Genomic DNA, 24,675 nt, shown 5'->3' with positions numbered 1-24,675 from the left:
ACCTTAAGTCAAACGGATTACTGGAGAGGAGGAATTAAGGCTGGCCACTGGCCACTAACTTGCACAACACTCGTTCTTCCACTTACACAGAGTGGCGCGGTTTCGGTCAAAAACGAGCATAATGTCGAAAAATAAGAAAAAGTGGAAAGGTCGGTGTACGCCGTACGGTCAGAACCTAAGGGATGCACCACACGGCCGCATCCAATCGGGACATTTAGACGCCCGCCTCACTCACCTCTGGCGGGGCTCCACCGGCGCGACGGGCTGAGCAGACGGAAGGGCAGGCTGACGCTGCCGTCCAGCTGGATGCCGGCGATGCGGCGCAGCGTCGACCCCACGCTGCTCAGCTTCTGGTCCGCGTCCTTCTTGGCCGCCTCCAGCTGCAGCAGCTGCTGGTCCAGGGCGCGCACGCGGCCCTCGGCGCCGCCCAGGCGCGCCTTGAGCTCCTGGATCTGCTGCGTGGCGTCGGCCAGGCACACCTCCAGGTTGTGCTTCTGGTCCTCGAGCTTGCGCTCCCGGTTGCGGCTGTCCTCCAGGCGCATGACCAGCTCCTGCTCGCGCGCGCGCCACCGCTCGCCCTCCTCCTCGGCGCGCGAGCGCAGGCGCGCCATCTCCTGGCGGGCCATCTCCAGCGCGCCGTCCAGCTCCACGGCCTGCGGTGAACGAGACGGTGGCGGTGTGAGTGAGGGCGTGGGCGCAAACGGTGCCGGGGCCAACCAGATTCAACGAACCAGACATTAATCATGTATATGTTAATCGACAAATCCGAAAAAGAAAAACAACAGTGCTTGCTGGAAGAAGTATCCACGGATCTGAGTTTGTTTTTGTTTTTGCGGTACATTTTATATCTCTTGTATATTATTTTTTTTCCGGAAACCGTACAAATGTAACTAGAACAGAATGACGTTCTTAAAACCACGGAAGTCGAAGTAAATCAAAACGAAACAAAAACCGTTATTACTGTACCCTGTACAATTACTTAGCAATCACATAAATCCAGGAATGTTGTTTTCTATTAAACACTGGTCTTTAAAAATGTCAGGAACATTTTTTTCTTCGACCCTAGTGGCTGATCGGCTCAAACGGCCCCGGGGTATTCAGCAGCACAACCACCACGCCAGCCGGCCGGGCTGCCTAACCGCACGGCTCTGGTCGGGATAGTCTCCGGCCCGCCGCGCCACTCACCTGCTTGCGCAGCTGGTGCAGCTCCTGCGAGGCTCGCTCGCGCTCCTCGGTCTCCACGGCCAGCCGCGCCTGCAGCTCCTTCTCCTCGCCGGCGGCCTGCTTGTTGGCGGCCTGCGTGCGCGCCAGCTCGTCCTGCACCGTCTGCAGGTTGTGCTGCACGGTGAGGTGCGCGTGCTCCAGGTCGCGCACCTGCGCCTGCAGGCGGGTGCGCTCCAGGTCGAGCGCGCCGCGCGCCTCCTCCAGCATGGCGATCTTCTGCACGGCCTCGTCCAGCCCGCGCGCCGCCTCGCGCTTGTCGCCCTCCAGCCGCTTGACGATCTCGCGCAGCTCGCGGTTGGTGCTGCAGTACTTGTCCTTCTCGAAGCTGCAGTCGCTGAGCTGGCGGCGGACGTCCGTCAGGTCCTTCCGCAGCGACTCGCTCACGTTTTCGGTCTCCTTGAGCTTGCGCAGCGTCTCCTGCAGCTGTGCCTGGACCTAGTTGGAGAGGGAATTACAGTTTCAGTACAAGTTTACAGTGAAACTACAAATTGCGACTGGAAATGTCAGTCCATCTTATTTTTTGGTTTTAAGGTAGAATTTTTTTCCGAAAAAAATTGGAAAAATTTAAAGTATTTCCAGAAAAAATGTAGAAAATGAAACTTCTTAGCCCAAAACTAAGAGACTTACAACAACAAAATTATTGAAAAATTTGAAAAATAAAGTTGCTAATAGTGTTGGTTACCTGGTCGACGCGGTCCTCGGACAGGCTGAGCTGCACCTTGAGCTCCTCGCTCTCCTGCTGCGAGAGGTCGCGCTCGCGGAGCAGCTCGTCGGCGCGCGCGTCGAAGCGGGCGCGGTCCTCCTCCGCCTTGCACTTGAAGTCCTCGAGGCGCGTGTGCACGCGCGCCAGCTCGTCGCGCAGCTGGTTGAGCGTGGCGCGGTCCTGCTCGGCGCGCGCCGTCGCCTCGCGCCGCACCCGCTCCAGCACGCCGCGCTCCTCCTCCAGCTCGCGCCGCACGCACTCCAGCTTCTCCTGCAGCGCCTGCTGGTCGTGTTGCGCTGGGGAATGCCAAAAACAAAAATGACGCGTCAGAAGGGATGAAAGCGATACGGATAGAGGACAAACAGATTTCTCTCGCCGCGCGAGCTTACCCAGAAGCAGCGACTGCTGCTTGTCGTTCTCGGCGCGGAGTAGCGCCTCTTCGTGCTGCTGGCACACGTTCTCCAGGTGCTGCTGTGCCGCGTCGATCCTCTCCTGGAGGGCGGCCACTTCCGCCTCCTTCTCGTTGGTCAGCTGGGTCACGGCACTCTGCAGGCGCTTCTCCAGCGCGGCACGAACTTGCTCCTGGACAAAGGGCGCATGTGTACTGCGGGATTGCCTTCTTCCCTACTTCGCAGGCGGTGGCCGCCTTCAGAGGTAGGCCAGCCAGCCCATCATATGTGCACTGCGGGTTTGCCCGCTTCGCAGGCGGTGGCCGCGTGGTAACAGGCCAGCCCGCCCGGCACAAATGTCCTGCGGGCTTGCCTACTTTGCAGGCGGTGGCCGCTTTGCCGGACAGGCCAACCCGCTCGGCGTTGGCGCACTGCGGGCTTGCCTGTCTGTCAGGCGAGTAAAGCTATCTAGAGTCACTTACCCTCTCGTCGGTGAGCTTGCGCACCGTCTCCTCGATTGTGCTTTTAAGCTTGGCGATCTGCTGCTGGAACTCGGCCTCCTGGTTTCCGGCGGCCTGCAGCAGGGACGCGCGCATCTCGCGGGCGCGCTTCTCCGAGTTCTCCAGGTCTTTGGTGAGGCGGGTGATCTGCCCCTTGAGCCCCTCGTGCTTGACGAGCAGCTCCTGGTTCTCCTTCTCCAGCTTGGCGCGCTTGTTGTCCGTCGCCTCCAAACCCGTCTGCGCGTCGAAGAGCACGGCCTCCAGCGCCTCCTTCTCGCTGCGAAGCGAGGCCAGCTGCTCCTGGAGGCGCTGGATGTCCTTGTCGTTGGCCTCCAGGACCACCTGCTTCTCCTCGCAGTCCTTGACGAGGTCCTCGAGGCTCAGGTTGAGCCTGCTGTTGGTCTCGCTGGCCTGCTCCAGCCGCTGGCGCACGCGGCCCAGCTCCTCCGAGAGCGCTTCCTTCTGGCGGACGACCACGGCCAGCTGGTGACTAAAGTCGCTGCGCTCGCGGGCCACCTGCCCGAGCTCCACTTCAGTCTGCAACAGATAATTTCAAATGTAACATCTAAAAAGAAAATCCGGTGAAATATTAGCAGAAGATAAAAAAGAAGTATAAAAAGATAAAGTTAAATTTAAGAAATTATTTAAAAAAATTAAAATTGCGTATGTGTTTTAGAAATTTACATCTCTAAACGCAACGAGATAAATTGTGGCGTAAGATGTTGAAAGATTGGGTCTACTGGGTAGGTGAAGCATTATAAAGCTGCCGCCTCATACCTTCTCTTTCTCGATGTCCAAGAACTTGCACTTCTCCTGCAGGGACACCTTGTCCGACTCGAGGTCGAGGCGCGTCTGTTCGGCCTGCAGTAGCTCCTTGCGAAGCGAGCCCAGGTCGCTGTTCTGGTCGGCCACCTGGCCCTGCAGCGCGGCTCGCTCCTCCTCCAGGGTGCGCCGGTCATCCTGCAGGCGCTTCTTGTCGGCCTCGAGGCTGAGGGATAGATTCTCGGCCTTGAGCAGCGCTTCCTAAAATGGCAGAAAATATACCGCGTTAAATATCAAAATAATCAATACCCGTATGGGAAACCTTAATCTACGTACAAAAAAAAAGGAAAAGAAAAAGAGAGAGATTAAAAAAAGAAGCAGCTAGTCATTTAATACTGAAAATTTTGATTTGATTGCCTTTGCTTTGCTATCTTTGAAAAATTTTAAATACAAGCGCTAAAAGTTAGTCGGCTTTAGGAGATTTGGTGCCAACCTGAAGATCGGCGCGTTCCATGAGCACCCGCTCCAGCTCCAGCTCAATGTCGCCCTTGGCCTTCTCCATCTGCGCGATCACGCTCTCCGAGTCGTCCTTGTGCTGCTCCAGCACCTCGCGAGCCAGGTGCGCCCTGCTGAGCTCCTCGCGCACCGTCAGCAGCTCCTCCCGCAGCCGGCTGCCGCGGTCCTCCTCGGCGCGCAGGCTCACCTCCCTGCGGACACGACGGCGAAACGAATTTGTACAACAGAGAAGACAGACGAAGACAGACACGGCTGAATAATTTCGCAACATATCGTTGGCCGTTTTCAAATAAAACTAAACGAAAATCTCAACTTAGTGTGCATGGGGCGTATTATCAATATTGTACCATTTACTTGGAAAAACTTGGGGAAAATGATTGGGTTGTTTTTACGATAATTTGCACGTCTGAGATTACAAGTCCTTTTAAAGTTCGAAAATTGTGATAATCGCTCAGCTCCCTCCGTACCTCATCTCTCCGTCTTTGCTCAGCCGGTCGAGCTCGCTCTGCAGGAAGATCTTCTCGTCCTCCATGCCATCGAGCAGCTTCTGGAGGCGGTTGTTGTTCTTCTGTACCTTCTCGTAGTCTGCGTTTAGAGTGTCAATCTGCAAACCAAAGTTTCTCATGTCACACGACGCGCCCGCCCGCCCTAGCGCTGCCCACGCACCGCAGACAGCCCCCGGGCATGACAGCGCTACGGCGACCTACTTCCGGCATCGAGCGACCCCAGCCGGGCCCGGCCCGGGGGGCGTCGCAAAGTTACTCCTTACCATGGCGTTGATCTCCAGCCGATTCTTGTCCAGGGCGTTCTTCTCGGCGCGCACCGAGTCGAGGGACTTGACGAGGATGTCCTTCTCCTGCAGCAGCTGGTTGCAGCGCGCCTTGGCCGCGTCCAGTTGGATGGTGAGCTCGGCGACGCGCGCCTCGAGCGACTGCTGCGAGCACTCGGATGCCTCGGTCTGGCGGCGGGTGCTCTGCAGCTGCTCCTGGCTGGCGTCGAGCTTCACCTGCAGCTCGTGGATGTGCAGCTGGTACTTGTGCAGCGCCGCCTGCACGGCCGAGATGGTGCCCTCGGCGAAGGCGGGCGACGTGTGCGCGCGCTGCTGGCCGCGCTTGGGGGAGCGCGGCGGCACGGGGCCCGGCGGCGTCAGGTGGACGTGCGCCGACTGCGACAGCATCACGGCGTCCACGTCGCGCCCCTCCGCGTCCTGGATGACGGCGTGCGCGATGTCGCGCAGCGCGCCCTGCAGCAGCTCCACCTCCTCCTGGATGCGCGTCACCTGGCCCAGGCCGGCCTCGGCCTCGCCGCAGCGCTCCTCGAGCGCCTGCACCTCCCGGGTCAGGCTCTGCACGCGCTCGTCCTTGTGCTTCACCTCGGCCACGGCGGCCTCGTGCGAGGCACGCAGCGCCTGCAGCTGCGTGCGCAGCTCGTTCAGCTCGCGCTCGCTCTGCTGCCGGTCCTCGCTAGCCTCGCGCCGCGCACCGCCCGCCAGCGCCGAGCACGCGCTCGCCATCTCCCTCGTGGTGAGCGTCATATCCGAGCGCAGGCCCTGGAGGTCGCGTTGCGTGCTCGCCTGCAAATAACGAAAAAGACCCACATTATTTGAAATAAATATTATTTTGCAGCCAACGGCGTCATAAATGTTAAACTCTCAGAAAAGTCCTTGCCTGCATGTCCGCGAAGAGGCGCTTGACGGCCACCACGTCGCGCCAGAGGTTGAGGAGGCGCGCGTGCTCCGTCGTGTAGTACTCGTTGAAGGCCTGCTCCTCCTCCTTCCACTCCTCCTCCTTGAGCAGCATCTCCTCCCGCAGCGCCTCCCAGTCGTTGGACAGCTTCTGCAGGTCCGAGGTGAGGGCCTCGTTCGTCTGGTGCGCCTCCTCCAGCTGGTCGCGCAGGGCCAGGTTGAGCTGCATCGCCTTGTCGCTCCTGGCATATGGAGTTAGAAAGCCTTTAGCCAATGCCAATGGTATATTTTTATAGGCTAATACAACCTCAAATTTTCCCCAAAAAACTTTTAAAAGTTCATTGAATTATTTTATGTTTTGAAATTCTTGGCAAATATTGAAACTTTTCAACAAAAAATAATAAACAACTGCTTTTGATTTATATTTCTTAATGTTACTCTTACTCCTCTAAAGCCCTATAATAAAAATGAGTAAAAATGGGTAAAGTGATCTTACTTCCGGCGCTCGTCGTCCAGCCTGATGAGGGCCGTGTCCAGGTCCAGCACGCGGTCCCGTTCGCGCTCGTCCCGCTCCAGGGCCGACGGCGGCCGCGGCGGCGCGAGCGTGTCCTCCATGTGGCCCTCGAGCTCGGCGCAGCGCTGCTTGTACTGCAGCACCTTGGCCTGCAGGCGGCTCACGAGGGCGGCCTGGTGCTGCTGCGCCTGCCGGTACGTGTCCAGGCGGCGGCGGTACGAGGCCTGCTCCTCCTCCATGCGGCGCCGCATCTCGCGGTTCTGGCGCAGCATCACGTCGCCCGCGGCGCCCGCGTCCGCCACGGCCGCGCCCAGGCTGCGCGCCGGGCTGCGCGCCGGGCTGCGCTCCCGATCCCGGCTCCGCTCCCTGCCCGCCTCCATCCTGCTCGCACTGCGGTCGGCCGCGCCCGCGCTCGCCTGCACGCATTCAAACACGCATATTTTGATTTAAATGTGCCCAGAACGACACTGGAAAAAAAGGTACACGACTGAAAAGATTGTAATGTATTTGAAAAGACATTAAAATTAGCACCCCTAGAAAGTCGTTAAAAAAAAGGTGCCAAATTTTAATAACCTTGGACATGGTTGAGCCTTTACAAATACATGTACTTGTGCATAAAAATTTAACACCCCTAGAAAGGCAAGTCTTCATAATTTAGCTTTTGCGGCCCGATAAAAAATAACGTCCGTGCGATCTTTTTGTCCTAGACCGATGGATGGAAAAGCGTGATTTAAGATTCAACGAGTATATTGATCGCTCTTTTGGCCCGAAGAGCAAGCCAAATCTATCTGCCGCGGCATATACTGAGGTTCTCTATCCCTTTTCGTTAGAAAAACAAATCCCGGCGAACACACAACTTGCATCTTTTATCAAAATGCTCATGTGACGAATCAGTTAAAATATCCGTTGTGCATTGGGTGCCTATGCACATAATTTCATGTTGGTGGTGAAGCACACAGACCCTCAAACTCACCTCGCGCTTCGAAGCACTCCGAACGAAGGGCGTCCGACGGCGGTCCAGCGACCCGCCCGTTAGCGGTACCTGCAACACAGAACGGGGCGGAGGTCAGAGGGGGTGGCGGGGCGGGCGGCGGCGGCCGGAAGGGTAGGTGAGCGAAGTCCCCGCTGCTGGTGTGTGCGGTGCTGCTGTGTGTATACCCAGTCGTGCTTCCGGTTTGCATAGAAAGGTCGCAACCGCAACAACCTGGCGGCCACCCGCTTGGACTTGGACCTCGCCACCAGCAGCGCGGCGTTCAGCGAGGAGAAGAGCGCGGTCAGACGGCGCGGGCGGCGCTGCTCCGCGGCGCGGTGGTGGTGGTGGTACGCGGTCCGAGGCCTGTCGCGGTCGCCATCTCCCCGCGCCATCCGCGCGACGACGCGCACGTGCAGAGGGTCCGCCGGGGGGTCCGCGGGGCCAGGGCGGCCATAGGCATGGGGCTGCGGCGGAGCGCGCGCTCGGCAGGGCGATCGGTTTGCAACTACTATTGGGGGAGCGACTCTTCCGCCAGAGGGGGCAGGGTGACGGCGGCAGTCACCGCACGAGCCTCATGTCAACCCAACGACGAGATACAAATAATAAAATCCGAGACTTGACGATCGAAGGAGTCGTCGCGCTTCTTCCCCCATTCGCCTTCATGAGCTGTCCGCCCCCCAAACCCCCGCCGCCGACCCCGCGTGGGGCCCACCATGGCCCCACCCGGGCCCCGCCGCGCTGGGACAGACTGGAGCCGCCCCCTCCGTAACGCAGGGGGAGCAGGCGCGCCTGGACTCGGCGGTGGGGCCACCCTCGCCGCCCCCCGCGCCGTGGCACGGCTAGCCTGAGCCCCAGCCCACGTCGTACGCCTTTGGCCACCGAAAAAAGAGGGCATCGGAATTTCGTGCTTAGTAAATCTTCCAACCAATTTGCAAACAAACGTAAGATACAGATTTGCACACAACTACATTACATAACATTATACCCCCGAAATTAATTCATCACAAATTAAAAGTCATGTTTGTGTGGAGGAATGCAACAACAACGGGCGCAAGCAAGCAGGGTTACGGTTACAATAACCCTACTTTCGCGAGGACTTTGTTTTGTGTGTGATCGCATCTTCGACCTAACCACACAAAGTTTGTATTTACTCCAGACTCCTCCACTTCCGCCTCTGCGCGGCACAGAGTGCCGGTGAGGTCGATGGAAAAAGAGCGAGAGACGCCGATAAATAAGGAGCCAAGGCGAGTGGAGATAAATGGAAAGCAAATGAATGACAAGCACGCACTGAAAGCTGGTTGGGCTGGGGTTACGCAGCCCGTGCCCCTACCCGTGCCTGGCTCGGCGCGGCTCCCCTACCCCTCGCCGCGCCCCGCCCGACCGCCCCTCGCCCGCACCGCCCCCGGGGGAGGGTTATCTCGGAGAGCACAGCAGGCACAGAGGCCTATATGCGTTTGTGCAAACACAGTGGGAGAGATAGCGGGGCGGACTCTCCGAGGCAGACAGGGTCACCCGCCGCCCTCCCGCGGCCCTGCCCCCTCCCTTCCCCCTTCCCCTCCGGGCTGACGGCCGTGGAGAGGGCGGTGGTCAGTCCGCAACGTTGGGGAGGGTCCGGCCGGCCGGACAAGCTCGCGGCTCACACCTAACCGCCGACCAGCGAGCGGATCACTCTGACGCACAGATCGCCTTCAGTATGGCGCACGGAAAACACTGCAACTTTTAGGAGCGCATCTTCTCCTCCAATGCTCGGCTTAATTTGCGTCATCGTGTGTCCGCATATAGAATAATCAGTTTGTTAGCTACATCAAGAAACAGTATTTTGTTTCCTTTTCGTGTGGAGTCACTGAAGAGACAAAATGCACATTTTCGAACAATGTTCATCATTGTGTTGACACGATCAGTGGGGCTGAACACGCAAACTGCATACAACCGAGACTGCACAGCTTTGAGCGTTCTCAAAGTGAACACGTTGTATTGGGTGAGCTGCTGTTGTGTGTGGCAGCCATCCTGGAGATCGCGAGCAAAAATAACTCGTATCAGACCATCATATAATCCAAGAGCGGGACATGCATGATGAGAACATTCTCATATCGAGCATATACACACGCTCAAGGTGTGATTAACGCAGTGGCTGCACAAAGACAAAGATCAAGGGTGACCGATTACAGCTGACAAGTATGTCATCCGCGTATTTTAAGAAACGTTTGCAGTCATATTTTCGGCTGCATGTGCCAACGTCCTCGCCCGCTGGGACCGCCACCACCATCACCCGAGCGAAAGCGGGACGACGGCGACCACGGCGACCATAGCGCCACGCTGCCGATGGGCGAACTTGCTCGCGCGCCGTCAGAAGGGGAAAGGGAGGGGGGGGGTGACAGTTATGCCGTGTCTCCAGTGATCACTACTCCCGCTCACAATTCGCTTTGGCGCAGCGCACGCCCCCGCCCCGCCCCGCCACGCCATGATAAGTTTACCGCCCGCGACCCACATTATTACCGGCAGCGCAGGAGACAGCTGGCGCGCACGTAAATGCAAAGGGAACTGTTGCCCCCCTACTCCCTTCCCCCTGACCCCCCCCCCTCCCCCGACTGTCGCGTCGTGCGCGGCGTGCCGACTGCTACCCGGCCGCGGCCCGTGGCCTCCAAGAAGAACGTCGTGCACGTGCACCTCGCCGTCGGTGGTGGTGTACAGTACCTCTGGCACGCGGCGGCGTTGGCCGGCAGGAGCGTCGCCTCGGCCGCTGCTGCCCGCTGCTGCTCCGCTGCCTCGACGGCCTCCATCGCCTCCAGGACCGCCCCCCGTGCCCGGCAGCCCCGCACTACTAAACAGGCCGGGCCCGGGCCTGGCCGCGCAACCCTTTCACACTCGGGGCTGGGGCCCGTCCGGTGGGCCTGCGGCTCTATAGCCTGCGGCCGGGGCCGCCGCCCCCACCCCCGCAGCGGAGCCTTCAACGCCCGTCGTGCGCACCCCCACACCGACCGGCGAGGACCCCGCCGCCGCCACCGCCGTCCTCGCCTCGCCCCTCGTCAAGGCTGCGCGGCCTGCCAATTAAAACGTCTCCAGCAATCGGCGCGAGCCACCCGCCACCCCAACGCCCCGCCACGCCCCGCCCCGCCTACACTACAGCGCTCCCAACTCTACGCACACAGGAAACGAACGAGCAAGAACCCGAAACTCAACTTAATAGACATCTTTTTTAAATCACAGTTTGTTCATTGACCGAATATGACGGACTGGACTGGACCAATAAACTTAAGACCGAGGAGCTCAGAGTGGATCCCGTTTTAATTAAGACTCCACTGTACCACAGCCGAACTCCCCGCTACCTGCTCATGAACTGGACTGGACTGCCTACCAGCGCGCGGGCGGGTTGCCTACTCGGTCGTGCCGTAAGGCGCTATACTGTCAGCAGACGACATAGCGAGCGAGCGCGGGCGAATCAGTCCCCCGGTATTTTACCGGAACGACATCGTGGCGGTACAGTCTCTAAGTATCTAACATTTCCCGACCATGTCGCGGCTCATAGCGCTCCATGCGGGCCAGCAATAACCCCCCCGCCTGACGCGAACAAAAGACAAAGTTTCGTGAGCGCACCCTGCATCACGGCATTCCGGGGAGGCAGAGTGTAATGACCAGAGCTTTAAGTCCCGCAGACCGGACCATATAACGTTCAGCCACGAATAGGTTGGCAGCTGCAGCTAGCATTGTTACAGCGATGACTTTGGCGTCGCAGGGGTTGGTCAACCCGGCTGCGCCCAGCGCCTTGCGCCACCCCCTCCCCCGACCACCATAGAGCCCCTCTGCTGCTCTCTCGGCCACCCCCGGCTCGGGGGGCGGCCCGGGGGCACTGGGACACTGGGACACTCTACCGAACACTCTGCAGACGGCGCGCGCCCGCGGACTCCATCCCCCACCTGATTGAGAGAAACTACCGACAGCATGGCTATACCATTGGCGCACACAGGTCGGTCCCACGACTTCGCGCATTCTGTTAGTTGTTTGTCTTCAAATTCGTAGAACACCTCATTTCTTTCAGATACTATGTCAGCCGCAATCTTCGTTGTAAAACAAAGTGCTTCCTTGAAAAAATTTGCTCTAACACAGAGGAAACGTTTTCCACGTGACAACCTGCCTCGCTTCTCTCTGAAAATATTAGCACTATAACCGTATCCATCAGACTTCGTAATCGAAGGACAAGTAGTTGGGCGAAACGTTTTTGATGTTTCGTACTTTTTCGCATTATAAATCACCCAATTGTAATATATTTTAATAGCTTACAGGCTCATACCCAGAAAAATCGTTTTTGCTGCTCCAAGTATATTTTGGATAATATTTGTGACACATGATCAAATTTATTTACTCTTGAAACGAGGCGACATTAGTAGGTCCTTGGAATAAGATTATGCTGCACTTATTCGACAAATTGACATAAAGGTGGGGGGGTCTAACTAAAAGAGTAGCACGGTAGCGCTCAGTGCTCTCTGAGCGGCCCGCACTGCGCTATTGATTGCCGCTAAGCCTTTAAACTAATATGCTGGCTGCCGGGGGCCATGAGGCCGCTCGACCGGGAGGCGCGCCACTGGGACCTGAGCAGATAGTGACTGGTGACTTTTTGAACAAACTGCTCCGCCGGTCCCACCCTTCCGCCCCTGTATGGTCGAAGCGCAGAGTTGAACTGAACATTTGATAAGAGAAATAATATGCACGGTCAAATCAACGTCTAAACGTCGAAATGACCACACGCTGAGACCTACGAAGACCGGCAGGGCTAAGCTGGAATTGAAATCTGGTCATCTGTCCTTGGTCATCATCGTCGATTCAATCCCCTCCCCCGTCTCAAACTTTCAATAGTGGCCGCCAAAAACACTCTGATGCTTCGAGTTTCTCCCCCCGTGTACAGGACTCCGGCTCCAATCGGCCGTTTTGCGGCGGATGCTCCACCGCAGCGGACAGCCCGTCCGCGGCGTCCACAGCGCGCACCACGCCGTCGCCGACGGGCTGCCGTTCACAAAGTACGGCGGCCGCCACACGGTAAGTCGCGCGTCATCCCCTGGACCCTGGACCCCTCCGTATGACACCCTGGACCTCCCGAGTGACACCCTCCTGGGCCCCCCTGTGTGATTCCAGGTCACGCTGCTGCCCGGGGTGGGCATCGGGCCCGAGCTGATGCAGGGCGTGCGCAAGGTGTTCGCCGCCGCCGGGGTGCCGGTGGACTTCGAGGAGCACGTGCTGCCCGACCTGGCCCGGGGCGCGGACGTAGACGAGCCGTTCGAGCACGCCGTGCTGTCCATCAGGAGGAACAAGGTGCGTTGGGCGTTGGGTGCGAGCGTGCAGTTGGCCGAAATTGCAATGTCCTCTTGATTTCGTTTTTGTTTTGTTTCCTTGCGAAGAAAAGGGTTCGACTGATGCGGATGTCTTAGGTGGCGCTCAAGGGCAACATCGAGATCAAGGGCCGCGGCGAGAACCTCGTGTCCAGGACGGTGCAGTTGCGCCGCGTGCTGGACTTGTACGTGTACGTCATGGAGGCGCGCAGCCAGCCAGGTGAGGCGCTCGGGGAGGGCCGGGTCGGCCAAGGCCCTCCGCCAATGAGGACAGTAAACTCAAACAGAAAACTGCAAGCCAGAGTCGGGGGACTACACGGCAGTCCTTGACGACGCGGGCGCACGGCGCGGGGTGCGGGGCCACCAGGCCGACCTCGCACTGTCTGAGGTCGCCCGGTCGCCCCCGACGGACGGATCGGAAATAGTTAGGGGTCTGGTGAACCATAAATTATATGCGCGGAGGACGGAGTGGAGCTGGGTGCCGCCAAAATTGGAAGCAGGGGCAAAAGAGGGGAGAGAAAAAAGGGGGGGGGGGGGGTTCGGCGCGTCCTGGAAACTGTTGGGGGTGGCGTGGCGTGGCGGGGGCGCGGTGTGCGCAGGCGATGGATGCAGAGGCAAAGGCTCTTATCGTCGGCCAGATCTCCGCCGCGGCATACTTGGGGTGGAAATCGAAGGGCACCACCGCATCGACGGGAAGGAGGAGGAGGAGGAGGATGGCGCAGGCCCGCTTCGGCGTAGCTTCCGCGGCACAGAGGGGATGGGGGGGGGGGGGCAAGCTCGAGGTTCACGCAAGAATGAAAACAAATGAGTCAAATAAAATATCTATTTTTGTCGACTGCTGTTAAAAGGCGTGAAGACGGCGAGGCAGAGTGACGTGGACGTGACGCTGGTGCGGCAGAACACGGAGGGCGAGTACTTCATGCTGGAACACTCCCCTGTCAGGGGCGCCGCCGAAAGCATGAAGGTCGTGACGGCCGCTGCCTCCGAGAGGGTGGCCAGGTGAGTGTCCAAGTAGCAAATGACAAGTAGTTAGAATATATGTTTTAATTTAAGAAGCACGCAAGCAAAAATAAAATAAAAATGACGATTGATGCCGTGACCAGGATTCGAACCTGGGTTATTGCGGCCACAACGCAAGGTACTAACCACTATACGATCACGGCTAGCAACACGCCTCAGAGCAAATGAGCTCTTGCACGCACCACCATGCTATCATCCAAGGGCTTCCATCGTACAGTAAAGGCGACAGCCGCGGGCATAGCGATAACAGTGGGTAGAAGAACCAAAAAATAAGAATAAAAATGACGTCTCGATGCCGTGACCAGGATTCGAACCTGGGTTATTGCGGCCACAACGCAAGGTACTAACCACTATACGATCACGGCTAGCCGACGCCTTCGACACGGCTTGGTTGGCGTGCCGACAACTTGGCGCCGCACAACATTCGCGAGGCAAAGAAAGTGTAGCAGACCGCTAGAAGCACTGGGTCGGTCCGACGAAAGGAGGGGGAGGTGACTGGGAGAAGAGGGGGCTCATGAAACGGGGGCGAAAAAAAATGACGTCTCATGCCGTGACCAGGATTCGAACCTGGGTTATTGCGGCCACAACGCAAGGTACTAACCACTATACGATCACGGCTAGCCGACGCCTCTGACACGGCCTGCTTGGCGTTGCGAGGACCTGCGGCGCGAAACAACATTCGCGGCAGAAAAGAAAGTGTAGCAGAACGTTAATGCACCAGGCCGGTTGGTTAGCCGGAAAGGGAGGGAAGGCGAGGAGAGGGAAAGGGAGAGGGGGGGGGGGCAGTCAGTCCGCCTCGCAGCGGTCCGGCCCGGCGTTATCCCGTCGGCGCCCCGCCTCGCCCTGCCCCGCCCTGCCCCACCACGCCCAGCTACGCCGAGCCGCGGCAGCGGGCCGCGAGCGGCCGCGGGACTCGTAGCCGAGCGGCCGCCGTCGCGCCTAAGGAGCCTCGTAGCCGTGATCGTATAGTGGTTAGTACCTTGCGTTGTGGCCGCAATAACCCAGGTTCGAATCCTGGTCACGGCATGACAAGTTCCACTTTTTGCGTCGTTCAAACGATGGTAAATGCACGAGGAGCCTTTTCGTGTGATAACTTACGTAAAATTTAAAAGATATACGGTTAAAAACAAAATCAGAAATTAATTTATGATTTTATCAGTGATACTTTCGGAAGTTACTGCACCTGATTGACATACCTCAAGCGGCGAGCTGCGGCGGGGGTGCAAATGTATTACCCCCCCCCCCCCTTACGCCCCTACCCTCTGCGCTTGGTCATGCAACACGGTCGGGCCGCGCAGCCGCCTGCCCCCATTTTAATTGACTTTCTTAAACGGCGGGAATCCCCGACCCCTCCGCCCACGACCGCACTGGGGCAGACACCCCCACTGCGCGCCACCACACCGCCCAACCTGGGCCCACAGTTTGACCCCTCAGCCCCGTAGCTGTGTCACCGAAGCCGCCCCGACGTAAGCTGTCACCTCCACGACAGGAAGAGATTAGAAGAATATAGATAAACCATTAGCTCAAATGAAGGATTTATTAGGTAGCTGTGTATCTAAAAGTTAGCTACGTTTTGCTACACAGCTAGATTTTAAGCTAAATTACTATTTTATTTTATTTTTCGTTATGGCTAAATCTTTAGCTACAGAGCCAAGGAATTAGTTGTCCGCTACTTATCTAATGTTTCAGCATTTAGCTAAATCCTTTTTTTCTTTTTTTTTTATCCGTGTCCACGCTCTTGTTGGCCAGGTTCGCGTTCGAGCACGCGCGCGGCCAGCGCCGGCCCCGGGTCACCGTCGTGCACAACAAGGCTACGCTGCCGCGCTCCGACGGCCTGTTCGTCGACGTGGCGCTCGCCGTGGGCTCCGAGTACCCGGAGGTGGACGTGGACGTCATGTCGGTGGGCCGCTGCTGCGCCGACCTGCTTCACGACGCCACCCCCTTCAGCGTCGTGCTCACGCCGAACCTCTACGGCGTCTACCTGGGCGCCATCCTAAGTGGGCTCGTGGGTAAGAAGAGTCGGACGGGCGGGCGGAGGAGGGTCACTCGACCTTGGCTCGACGCTCGCCACGCGAGATTTTGTCATTTTAACTGTGTTACTCTTAAGAAGAAGAATAAAACGTGCTGAGCTTGAACATGCTTCGCCAGGCGGGCCCGGGCTGCTGGCGGGGACCAACTACGGGCCGCAGGCCGCCGTGTTCGAGCCCGGCACGCGCAACAAGGGGACGGACATCCAGGGCCGCGGCGTGGCCAACCCGGTGGGCATGCTGCGCGCCGCCGCCGACCTGCTGCACTTCGTGGGGCAGCGCGGCAGCGCGGCGCTGCTCAGGACCGCCGTGGACTCAGCGCTGCGCCGCGGCACGGCCACCCACGTGCGTACATTGACGCACACTCTTAATTTTTTCTTATTATTCTTAACTTTTTTTTTGATTTTTAAAAAAAATGTTTTTTTTTTATGTTTCCTGATGTTTTTTGTTTGTTTTTTTCTGATTGTTTTGGTGGGGGTACATTAGCACATTGATTTATTTGAGTGCAGTACCCCACACTCAGAGAGTGCAGGCATTGAAACAAAAGGGAGACTCTCTCCGTACTGTATTCTTATTTCCTTTCTTATTGTCACCAGGACATTGGCGGCCACTCAAGCACCGACGAATTCATCCAGGACGTCTGCGACCACATCGTGGCGGCGAGGAGGCCCTGGGACCCGCACACCTTTCAGTCATCATTTTAGCATATACTTATGCGCCACTTTTTATTCTCAGAAAATAAATACGCTGTTTGTTTTTTTGGTGTGTTTGTTGGTTTTTCGTAACTTGTTGACTTTGATTAATATTAATGTATATTGAGGCCAAGGCCACGTCTCAGCAGGTGGATTAATGCTACGCGCGCAGAGAGGTATCCGGGCCGCTTCAGGCACAATGCACCCCCCACCCCTAGCAGCGCCTTCATTGTCAATCCCTCGTTGCGCCCTAATTGCAGGCCGGGCCGGGGCCGGGACACGGGAAGGGAGGTGGTAGGGGGACGCGTCCGCGCCGAGCTGCGGGGTAAGCGCGGGGGAGCTAAAGTGGAAACGAGCATTTCGACCCGTCGTCGCCTTTGCTCTTTTTTTTCTCCCCCCAACTCCGGTATGGCATGGCTCCGCTGCCACGCGTCGCGGCGCGGGGCGGCGTCGGCGTCGCGCGGTGCGCGGTGCGCAGACGAGACAGTAGCACCGTAGCCCTTCAACGGTGCGTTCAGGCAGAGGTCACCCAGGAAAAATGATTTGCTTCAGCGACCGTCGTATGATTATGGTTAATTCAGGTAGCATCACAAAATATGGTTGATGCAACATCGAACATCGTGGTTGTGAGAACCAAAAATATGGTTTCCATCACGTTGTCATTGTTGTCTCGACAATATTTTATGGTGCTCCCTGAGCCAATCAAAGATGGTTGCCATTGCTAATCATTTTCCTGGGAGGGTGATAGAAAATAGGCAGCGACGAAAAAGAACAACTAAAAGTCTAGCGCACCTCTTCTCATTACCCCCATCACCCCCACCTCCTCGCCCAATCACCCTCAGCTGTCCTCCCCTTGTGTCCGAGCGGAAGTGCACCGCGCGTGCAGCACCACCCCCCCCTCCCCCCACCCCTCACCTCTCTCTCCTGTCGCACACCCAGTCCGACAGACGGCGGGCGGCCCAGTGACCGCCACAACACAACGGGTAGCGTGGGGGTGGGGAGGCACGGCGTGCGCAGGAGGAGGGGGGGAGGCATACCGCACATACTCGTGTACCTGGGGGTAAGACGAGTATACCGCGGATAAAGAAGGGTTCTTTGAACTAATAGCCAGCATTTTCTTCAAATCTATAAAAAGGAAAACGATTCTCTGGGTGTTACGAGGGATATCGCCATCATCATATAGCGATTGGGGCATTTGCGGCCTGCAATCTCGGCGAGCTAGTGCCGCCCACTCCAATGCCTGATTTTATCCAGTCAAAGCCCTACAACAACAAACCACCCCCGCCCCACCGCACCACAACGCCTGCACCCTTTATGTCTCCTTATCGGACCAGCATGGCGTTACAGCTATAGCTTCATGCCCATCGCGCATCCTCAGCGCATCTGGTGCGATCACACGCGCGCAGGGCGGGGCGAGGCGAGGCGGGCAAGATGGCGGTTTCATTTGGGGTCGGAGAACGCGTTGGCAGACGGAGCCGCAGCGTAGTTCGCCACGCGCAAAGGCTCTTAGGCGGACCTAAGACCAAAGAGGGGTCCGCTGTTTCAAGCGTTTCAAGTAAAAGTCGACGTGCGCTCCCCGCCTCTAGAGTAGGGTCATCGGGATGTGACAATGTTTAACGTAAAGTATCGTAACTACCCCTGAAACTTTCCCGGGCGACCAGCTCTGCTGCCTGAAGGAGCCGGCGAGGTAGGAGGTAGGCAATCCCACGCGTACCTGCATGGCGTTGCCTGCCCCACGGGGGGTCGCTCGCGCGGTCTAGTCCCCGGCCGGCAGTCCGGCCAAGAGCTCTGGTTCTCTAGTCCGGCCGGCGGCGGCGGGCCGGTGCAAGGTAAACAGTGTACAGTCGGGTCAGCGGGGCACGCCACGCCTGCATACAGCGCGAGTGCAGCCCCTGCGAATTATGCAAAAACCGCGGGAGGGCGCCGCCGAGTCGCCTTCGCCTCGGGCGACCCTGACCGCACAGGGCAGCAGGGTTGGGGGGAGGGGGAGGGGGGCTGTGCTAAAAGCAGTCCCCGCACGAGGCACGGGACCGCCGCACCGCCGCAGAAGCAGAGCTTTGGGGCATGAGAAAACGTTTCGCCGAGTAAGGGGAGTGATTCCCTCTGATATGCATCGACACACGTGCGGCCCGCGGACAGAGAGGGGGGTGGGAGTGAGAGGGGGAGGGAGGGAAGGAGATGCAGAGAGCGAGGCAGAGGTACGACACGGCGGGAGGGAGGGAGGGAGAGGCCACAAGCACACCACCAAGTCGACCGCACGCTAGACAGACACAAACTCGCTCAATCTCTCTCTTTCTCTCTCTGTCTCTCTCACACACACACTGGCACGAGCCCACGAGCGCCTTGCACGCCACGGAGGGGCTGCGACACAAAGTCGTTTCCTTCGCGCCGCGCCGAGGCATTGGGCCACACCACGCAAATGACCGCAAAACCAATACAAGGCAAAGCTCGGCCGAGCGGCGACACGAAATCACACATGAGACACGCGCAGAACATCTCGGTTCTAGGTTCGAAGTATAGTGGCGTCACCACCGGCGGCGGCGCTCGGCTGGATGAGGGCATATGTCCTCGGCGTCCTTCCTCCACGCGCCGCCGCGCTCCCCCGCCGCCGTCCTCACCTGCTCGGGGATGGGCTGCAGCACCGACACGTTGACGGCGTGCCTCACCAGGCGGTGACTCTGGCTCTTGGACTCGCGGCGTAGCGTCAGCTTCTCCTGCACGTTGATGCGCAGGCGCTGGCCGCCGCCGCCCGCCTGCGACCCCACGCTGCTCGTGGCCATGCTGGCCGTGGTTGTGGCCGAGGTCGTAGTCGTGGCCGTGGCCGAGGTCCAGGCGCCCTTCGCCGCCGAGCAGTCCGGGGCGTCCATGACTCTGTCCTGTCCCTCAGGGCGGCGCGGGCCGGGTCGCCATAAGGGCGGGCGCGGCCGGCTCGGGGGCGGCCGCGGTGACCACTGGAGCCGGACTGCCGGACACACCGCCGCGGCGGCCGCCGCCCGGCGTCTTATCGATCCGGGCGCCGGCGCCGGACAGGACTGGACAGCCGACGGCCTCGGCCACACTGGGGCCGGCCACACAAGCCACAACACAACGCGAGGGGGCGGCGGCCGGCGGCGGCGCCGGCGCCGACAGCTGACCGGCCGGCACGCAGTCCACCCACCTCAGAGGTGGTCAGCTGTTGGCGGCGCGGGGCCGGCGGGGCGGCGCGCGCGCACGGGGTGACAGGTGCGCCGGCCCCAGAGGTCACGGCGCCGCGCGTATGCGTCCGAGCGGTGGGACGACGCTACGGCGCTGCACCATACTCTTCAACGGAGCTCCGGTATTATGAACACATTCGGAGCAGGGAACTGGCCACACCGTGTTCTGTGCTCATTAGCGGCAATTCTTGGTGAAACGCACCGGTATAGATAGCTTGGTTTCCCGCAACCCTCTCCAGGCACAGTAATAAGCAAAAAAAAAAAAAAAAAAAAAAAAAAAACACACACACATCGAGAAATCTTGACCGCGCCGGACACTAGCTTTAGCGCTTGGACTCACCCTTGGCATGTCTGCAGGCTGGTGCGGGGCTGCGCCTGAGCCGTGCCGCGCCTGGCTGCTGCCGCTGCTCGCTGCGGTCGAGGCAGGGAAGAGCGTCGTGTGCACTGCGGCTCCGTCTGCCGTGCTTCTGTCTGCCGCGACAACCACGCCGCCGCCGGGGGCGGGTCCGGGGGCGGGCTTGGGCCCGGGACCGGGGGCGGGGGCGGTCCAGGGAGGGGCGGCCTGCAACCCCTCCACCCCCGCCGCCTGCGACGCCCCCAGGGCCTCCCCCAGCAGGGCAAGGATTTCGTGCAGGTCTGCAGGATCGGCCGGCAGGACGAGCGGGGCCCGGGAGCGCGCCGAAAGACACGGCAGGGGCCCGCCCCCGCCACCCCCTCCACCCCCGCGTGACATCATCACCCCTGCGCCCGGCGGCCCCCGCACCTCCTCACACCATCGCTGACACGCAACCGTTGCTTGTGTTTTTTCCTGTTTGTGCTCGCGGCGGTGCGCGGCCGCAGGGGAGGAGACGCATCATAGAGGCGTCCTGGAGGCCTCCTGGAGGCGTACAGACTATATGCTTTCTTCAGGAGTTCTGCAGGACGGCTTGGCCACGCACCGCGTACAGAACTTGTATCTAGAAGATGACAGTCCACTGCGCCGTAGAAAATCTTCACTCGTGCCGCTGCTTTGTGGGCCAGACAGCTTGTACAACGCTCCTCGGTCCTGGACAGGTCGTCCAAAAAAACGGCATCAAACTTTTCTAGTATTTGGGAGTCGCTTTCGACGAAAAATAAAAAATGGTTGATCATTTTAAGGGTAGTTTCCACCTGATTGCGACGTTACCCAGATTGTCCGTTTCGCTCCGACCCCTCCACCCACCACCCACCCCATCTCCGCACCACCCACGCTCCGCCTCACCCCAGTCTAGCCGACAGCACCGACAGTTAGTTTTTTCTGCCAGTTACAATAAGGCTCAATTTAAAATGAAATGCGGTTTATTCGGGTTAAGTTGTTTGTGATTTTGTGAAAGACATTAATTTTGGGTCACAATCTCATGAAGACGAGGCATGTATAGAGAAAACACTAGAAATAGTTTACAAGTTTTATTACGACCTGTGAAGGGCGTGTAAAGGACGCGTACTCCCTCTGGGCACCCCACTTTGTGCGGGAATCTGACACACATACTGCGAGGCGGGGTGCACCGGATCCTGACCGATCAAAAACTTTCCCTGACCCACTCTCTCCCCTTTCCTTCCCCTCATGAACGCACAAAGCGAGAGTATCGACACCTGTCTGAGGAGTGAGGGGAGGGCACCGCCTTATGCGTGGCCGGCGCGACTGACGCGGTGGCGACGCCGGCTCAAAGCAACTCCTCTCTCCATCCCTCTCTCTCTCTCCCCCGGGGTAGTGGCAAGGGTGCTCTGGAACGCAACGACGGCGCGCGGGGCCGGGGCGCGAGCGGGCGCGAGGTGGCTTACCGGAGGAAGTCGATCGAAAACAGAAAAGAAACAAAAGCACAAGGGATTGTGTGTCGTGCGTGTGGGGATTCAAACGCACGACGCCTGGCACTGCCTCTGCCCCGAGTGGCACAACTTTTTGTTCTGTAACTGGAGTAGTGAGTAGTGCCTGCAGTGGTGACCAAAACAGCAAAAACCGCTGAAAATGATAGCGTTCCGTGTGATCCATTCATTTATTTTTATTCGACACAAATGAAAATTGTTTATGGTGTTGGAGGCCGCCTACGTGGCCTCTGCTGCTATTACGTCAACCAATAAATTTTATTGGGCGATTTATTAAAACTTGTTTTAATTACTTTTTGTTATACAGGGGGCTCAACTGTGACTGCTGAGGATAGGGTAATTTAATCTTAATAACGAGAAACTCGGGCCAGGGGGTATCTTTTCAAGATTTTTTCCACAATTTTTTTTTCAGTTTTTATTTTTTCAAGGCCGATTGTTCGGACCGGTTCGGGCACTTGAACGTAATGTAACACGACCTCATTTGCGATCCGTTTGTGGTATGCGAGATAACGGAACTTCAAAGTCCACATACCACGCACCGAATCACGCGAGGCTGAGCGATCTGTTTGTCCCAAATAAAATCGGAGGCATCCACACAAAAAAAAAAAATACCTCCGGCCTATACGCCTTAACCTAGTTGAGGTGTAAGAACTGTTTGTCCGTTTCATGGACAATTTCCCCCCGTAGGCAGGCAAGGTGAGACAAAAAACATGCCGTGTTTAGTTTGCTTTTTTCAGCTGTCTCTTTTTTTCCGACGGACCAAATTTCTGACATGTATTTCTGATAAAACTAGGAAAGCGCCAGTAACTGTTCACCATTAAACTTTAAACAGTAGGCAATACAGATGTGGATAAATCTTACATCATTCGATAGTGCGCTACGATAAGAGAGACACGAGACACGTGACTCAATGGAGCAGGCTGAGTAAGAGCCAAGGGCCTAGGTCAGTTCAGCATAGGGGCCGTCCGAAATCAAATAATATGGACGCAATTCTCCTTGTAAAAACTCGAAGAAACTCTACCAGCATAGTCATGGTGACTGATTTCCCGGATTTGCACCACTCACTTTCGTGTGCCCCATCACATCAGTTTATATGTGGGTATTTGCCCAAGACATGCCTTATCCGCGCGAAAAGACAACCCCCACTGCACAACTTTCTCAAAGGATACGAAAGTTGTCGGACCCAATTACCTGAACCACGATTCATGAACAATACTAAGTAACCCAACCTACGTAGTTTGAGGACTGACACCATCACGATCACAAGAGAGATGTCACTATTTCTTCGACAAAATTTCGCGTTGCACCCTCTCGTGTCCGCTTTCTTCCAGGAGGGCAACCATTCCGAGGCTTTCGTCTTCACTTCAGAGCCTTTATGACCATCTTCAGAGCTGACCCCCCCAAAACCACCGCACGGCCGCGTCCCTCCACGCTTGTCGCGGGAGCGTATGTTCGTTCAGGTTTGGAGACCTACGCGACCTCGTGGTCGCTGGTCGCCGTCCGCGTCGCGTTGGCCCGGGGCGCGCGCTCGCGTTTGGAAGGCCGCCTCCAGGACCTCGTGGTCGTCGGGGGTGCCGGTCGCGCACTGAGGCGTACTGATAGGCAGCCCGGACAGGCCCAGGCCAGGCCCAGGCCCCGGCGGGCCCAGGCCTTTGCAATGCAACGCCAATCATCCATCACGCCTCCTACAATGAAGCGCGAACCGAACCGCAGCAATACAACCCCCCTCTTCCCCTTCCTCCCCCTTCGGCGGCGCCTTTCCACCACCAGCCTCAACCTGGCAGCATTAGGGCGCACCCCCTCCCCCCTCCCCAAGTTCATTTTTACAAGAATAAAAAAAGTGTTGTTCCTTATTCCTTATTAGTTTGCTAGTTTGCTAATTTTAGTTGCTTCCCGTTTTTTACTCGCAAGATTTATAATTGAAACTCATTACTATGTACACAAAACTGAATCTTTATCCGTTCAAATAAAAAAATAGAGGTCCTTCAGATTTAGTGTGCGTATTATGCCACTGCGTTAAACTTTTCCCTTTTGGGTTGAGCGAGCAGGTGTAAGGGTGGCAGGGCATGGACGTGGACGGGGCCCATGCAGCAACCAACTTTGAAGCCCCGATTTCCTCCTCTTGCCGTCGTGGCCTCCGCGACACGGACACGTCGCAGCGGCCCTGCCTCAGCCTTCAGCCTTCTGCGCGCTCCCCGCGCCAAAGCCAAAAGCACACGCTAGCATCCGGCATGGCCCTTTTCTGAATCCTCCCCCAGGACTTTCTTTTGCACTGTTGCTAATTTCATGCCACCATCTTTGTGCCTCTTTTTCTTTTGTGCTGTTGCGATTTGCACATTCCTTTGCTCCAAAGTTTTGCGAGCGCGACGATGTTCGTGACCTTGCGCATAATAGGGGCACGCGAGTCGCGCCGATGATGGGCAGGAAATCCGCACCGCCGGGAAAGCTAGGGAATTCCACTTTTTTGTTCTAGCTTGCAATAACGCCAAGAAAAGTGAAAACCCGTAGCAACTATCGTCGGGTTAGTGAGGGAACAGCCGGAAAAAATGGTCGATCTCGAAATGGCAAAATGGCACTGAAATCAACACATTTCCGACATTGATATTGATTTAATGTCGGTTCCGTATTCGTATCACGTCGGTTTCGATTTCTCAAAGGAAACGAACGAATATATTGTTTTACCTATTGTCTCAACCAAAATTCATAGTGGTCGTTGAAGTAGCCGCTATCGTACGATTGTCGTTGTAAACCCAAAATTCAAATCATCTTGCTGGGTGACGTCATGCAATTTTCAGATGAACTCTTGTGAACGGGCAGAATTTTCGTCGCAACCACGCTGCACAGTGGTCTGAGAGCACGACAAAAATAGAAAATCCAAATTGCGTTTAGAGTGTTACCAATATCACCCTTTTATTCCTAAAGGACCACTATACCATGAATAAAGCTCGTTTTTGGCCTTCTCGTCCCTATAAAATAGATATAACCACTCAAACTGGGACTATTTTCACTCCCCTGCTCGCGGCTCGCTCTCTTCTGAATCATCTCTCGACTTTAATCCCGATTTAAAGAATAGTTTCTGATCGCCTAAGCCAAACTCTTATACTGAATTAAAGAACAAACTTTCCGCTTCGTTTTGGTGGGTCGGACGTCCCCCTACTCCAAAAAATGTGTGTTTTATGAACAATTAAAGATATGCGTGCATCGGCTGACAAATACACTAAAATGCCTATTTTTGATTTGAGTTTTAAAAAAACGCCCGCATTCGCCCGTAATTTGGACAACGGTTTTAGATTGTCAAAGAGTCAAAGTTTATG

At 57.2% G+C, this 24,675-nt stretch overlaps 2 protein-coding genes and 4 non-coding genes across 7 annotated transcripts in view; 2 read left to right on the top strand and 4 right to left on the bottom strand.

Moving 5' to 3' along the window:
• The window catches only part of LOC113206450 (rootletin), a 54,398-nt gene that overhangs the window by 4,931 nt on the left and 24,792 nt on the right, over window positions 1–24,675 (bottom strand). For both annotated transcript variants that reach the window (XM_026422547.2, XM_026422546.2), the window contains exons 3-14: window positions 7,266–7,334; window positions 6,275–6,708; window positions 5,762–6,020; window positions 4,864–5,667; window positions 4,562–4,698; window positions 4,072–4,285; window positions 3,594–3,839; window positions 2,799–3,353; window positions 2,317–2,509; window positions 1,907–2,223; window positions 1,186–1,659; window positions 236–653 (exon numbers count right to left, since the gene is read on the bottom strand). In XM_026422547.2, the coding sequence (XP_026278332.2) occupies window positions 236–653; window positions 1,186–1,659; window positions 1,907–2,223; window positions 2,317–2,509; window positions 2,799–3,353; window positions 3,594–3,839; window positions 4,072–4,285; window positions 4,562–4,698; window positions 4,864–5,667; window positions 5,762–6,020; window positions 6,275–6,672 (4,015 nt within the window). In that variant the 5' untranslated portion in view covers window positions 6,673–6,708; window positions 7,266–7,334. The remainder of the gene's footprint in view (window positions 1–235; window positions 654–1,185; window positions 1,660–1,906; window positions 2,224–2,316; window positions 2,510–2,798; window positions 3,354–3,593; window positions 3,840–4,071; window positions 4,286–4,561; window positions 4,699–4,863; window positions 5,668–5,761; window positions 6,021–6,274; window positions 6,709–7,265; window positions 7,335–24,675) is intronic.
• Window positions 11,072–16,391, top strand: LOC113206462 (isocitrate dehydrogenase [NAD] subunit gamma, mitochondrial-like). Its single transcript, XM_026422560.2, has 8 exons — window positions 11,072–11,229; window positions 12,166–12,296; window positions 12,393–12,569; window positions 12,686–12,806; window positions 13,435–13,585; window positions 15,356–15,615; window positions 15,755–15,978; window positions 16,230–16,391. The coding sequence occupies exons 1-8, from the start codon at window positions 11,205–11,207 to the stop codon at window positions 16,335–16,337; spliced, it is 1,197 nt and encodes a 398-aa protein (XP_026278345.2). The 5' UTR covers window positions 11,072–11,204; the 3' UTR covers window positions 16,338–16,391.
• Window positions 13,678–13,749, bottom strand: Trnah-gug (transfer RNA histidin (anticodon GUG)). The gene has a single exon. It is a non-coding gene; the product is annotated as a tRNA-His (tRNA).
• On the bottom strand, window positions 13,900–13,971 carry Trnah-gug (transfer RNA histidin (anticodon GUG)). The gene has a single exon. It is a non-coding gene; the product is annotated as a tRNA-His (tRNA).
• Window positions 14,153–14,224, bottom strand: Trnah-gug (transfer RNA histidin (anticodon GUG)). The gene has a single exon. It is a non-coding gene; the product is annotated as a tRNA-His (tRNA).
• Trnah-gug (transfer RNA histidin (anticodon GUG)) lies at window positions 14,561–14,632 on the top strand. Its single transcript has one exon. It is a non-coding gene; the product is annotated as a tRNA-His (tRNA).

This window comes from Frankliniella occidentalis, unplaced genomic scaffold (assembly GCF_000697945.3).
Source record: "Frankliniella occidentalis isolate FOCC.00 unplaced genomic scaffold, Focc_3.1 Scaffold560, whole genome shotgun sequence".
Lineage (NCBI taxonomy): Eukaryota > Metazoa > Arthropoda > Insecta > Thysanoptera > Thripidae > Frankliniella > Frankliniella occidentalis.
This window is presented reverse-complemented; position numbering and strand designations above follow the sequence as displayed.

Coding starts and splice junctions, on each gene's coding strand:
- LOC113206462 (XM_026422560.2), top strand. CDS start 11,205: ATGGCTATACCATTGGCGCACACAG. Junction 15,616..15,754: donor CATCCTAAGTGGGCTCGTGG/GTAAGAAGAGTC, acceptor ATGCTTCGCCAG/GCGGGCCCGGGCTGCTGGCG. Junction 15,979..16,229: donor GCCGCGGCACGGCCACCCAC/GTGCGTACATTG, acceptor TATTGTCACCAG/GACATTGGCGGCCACTCAAG.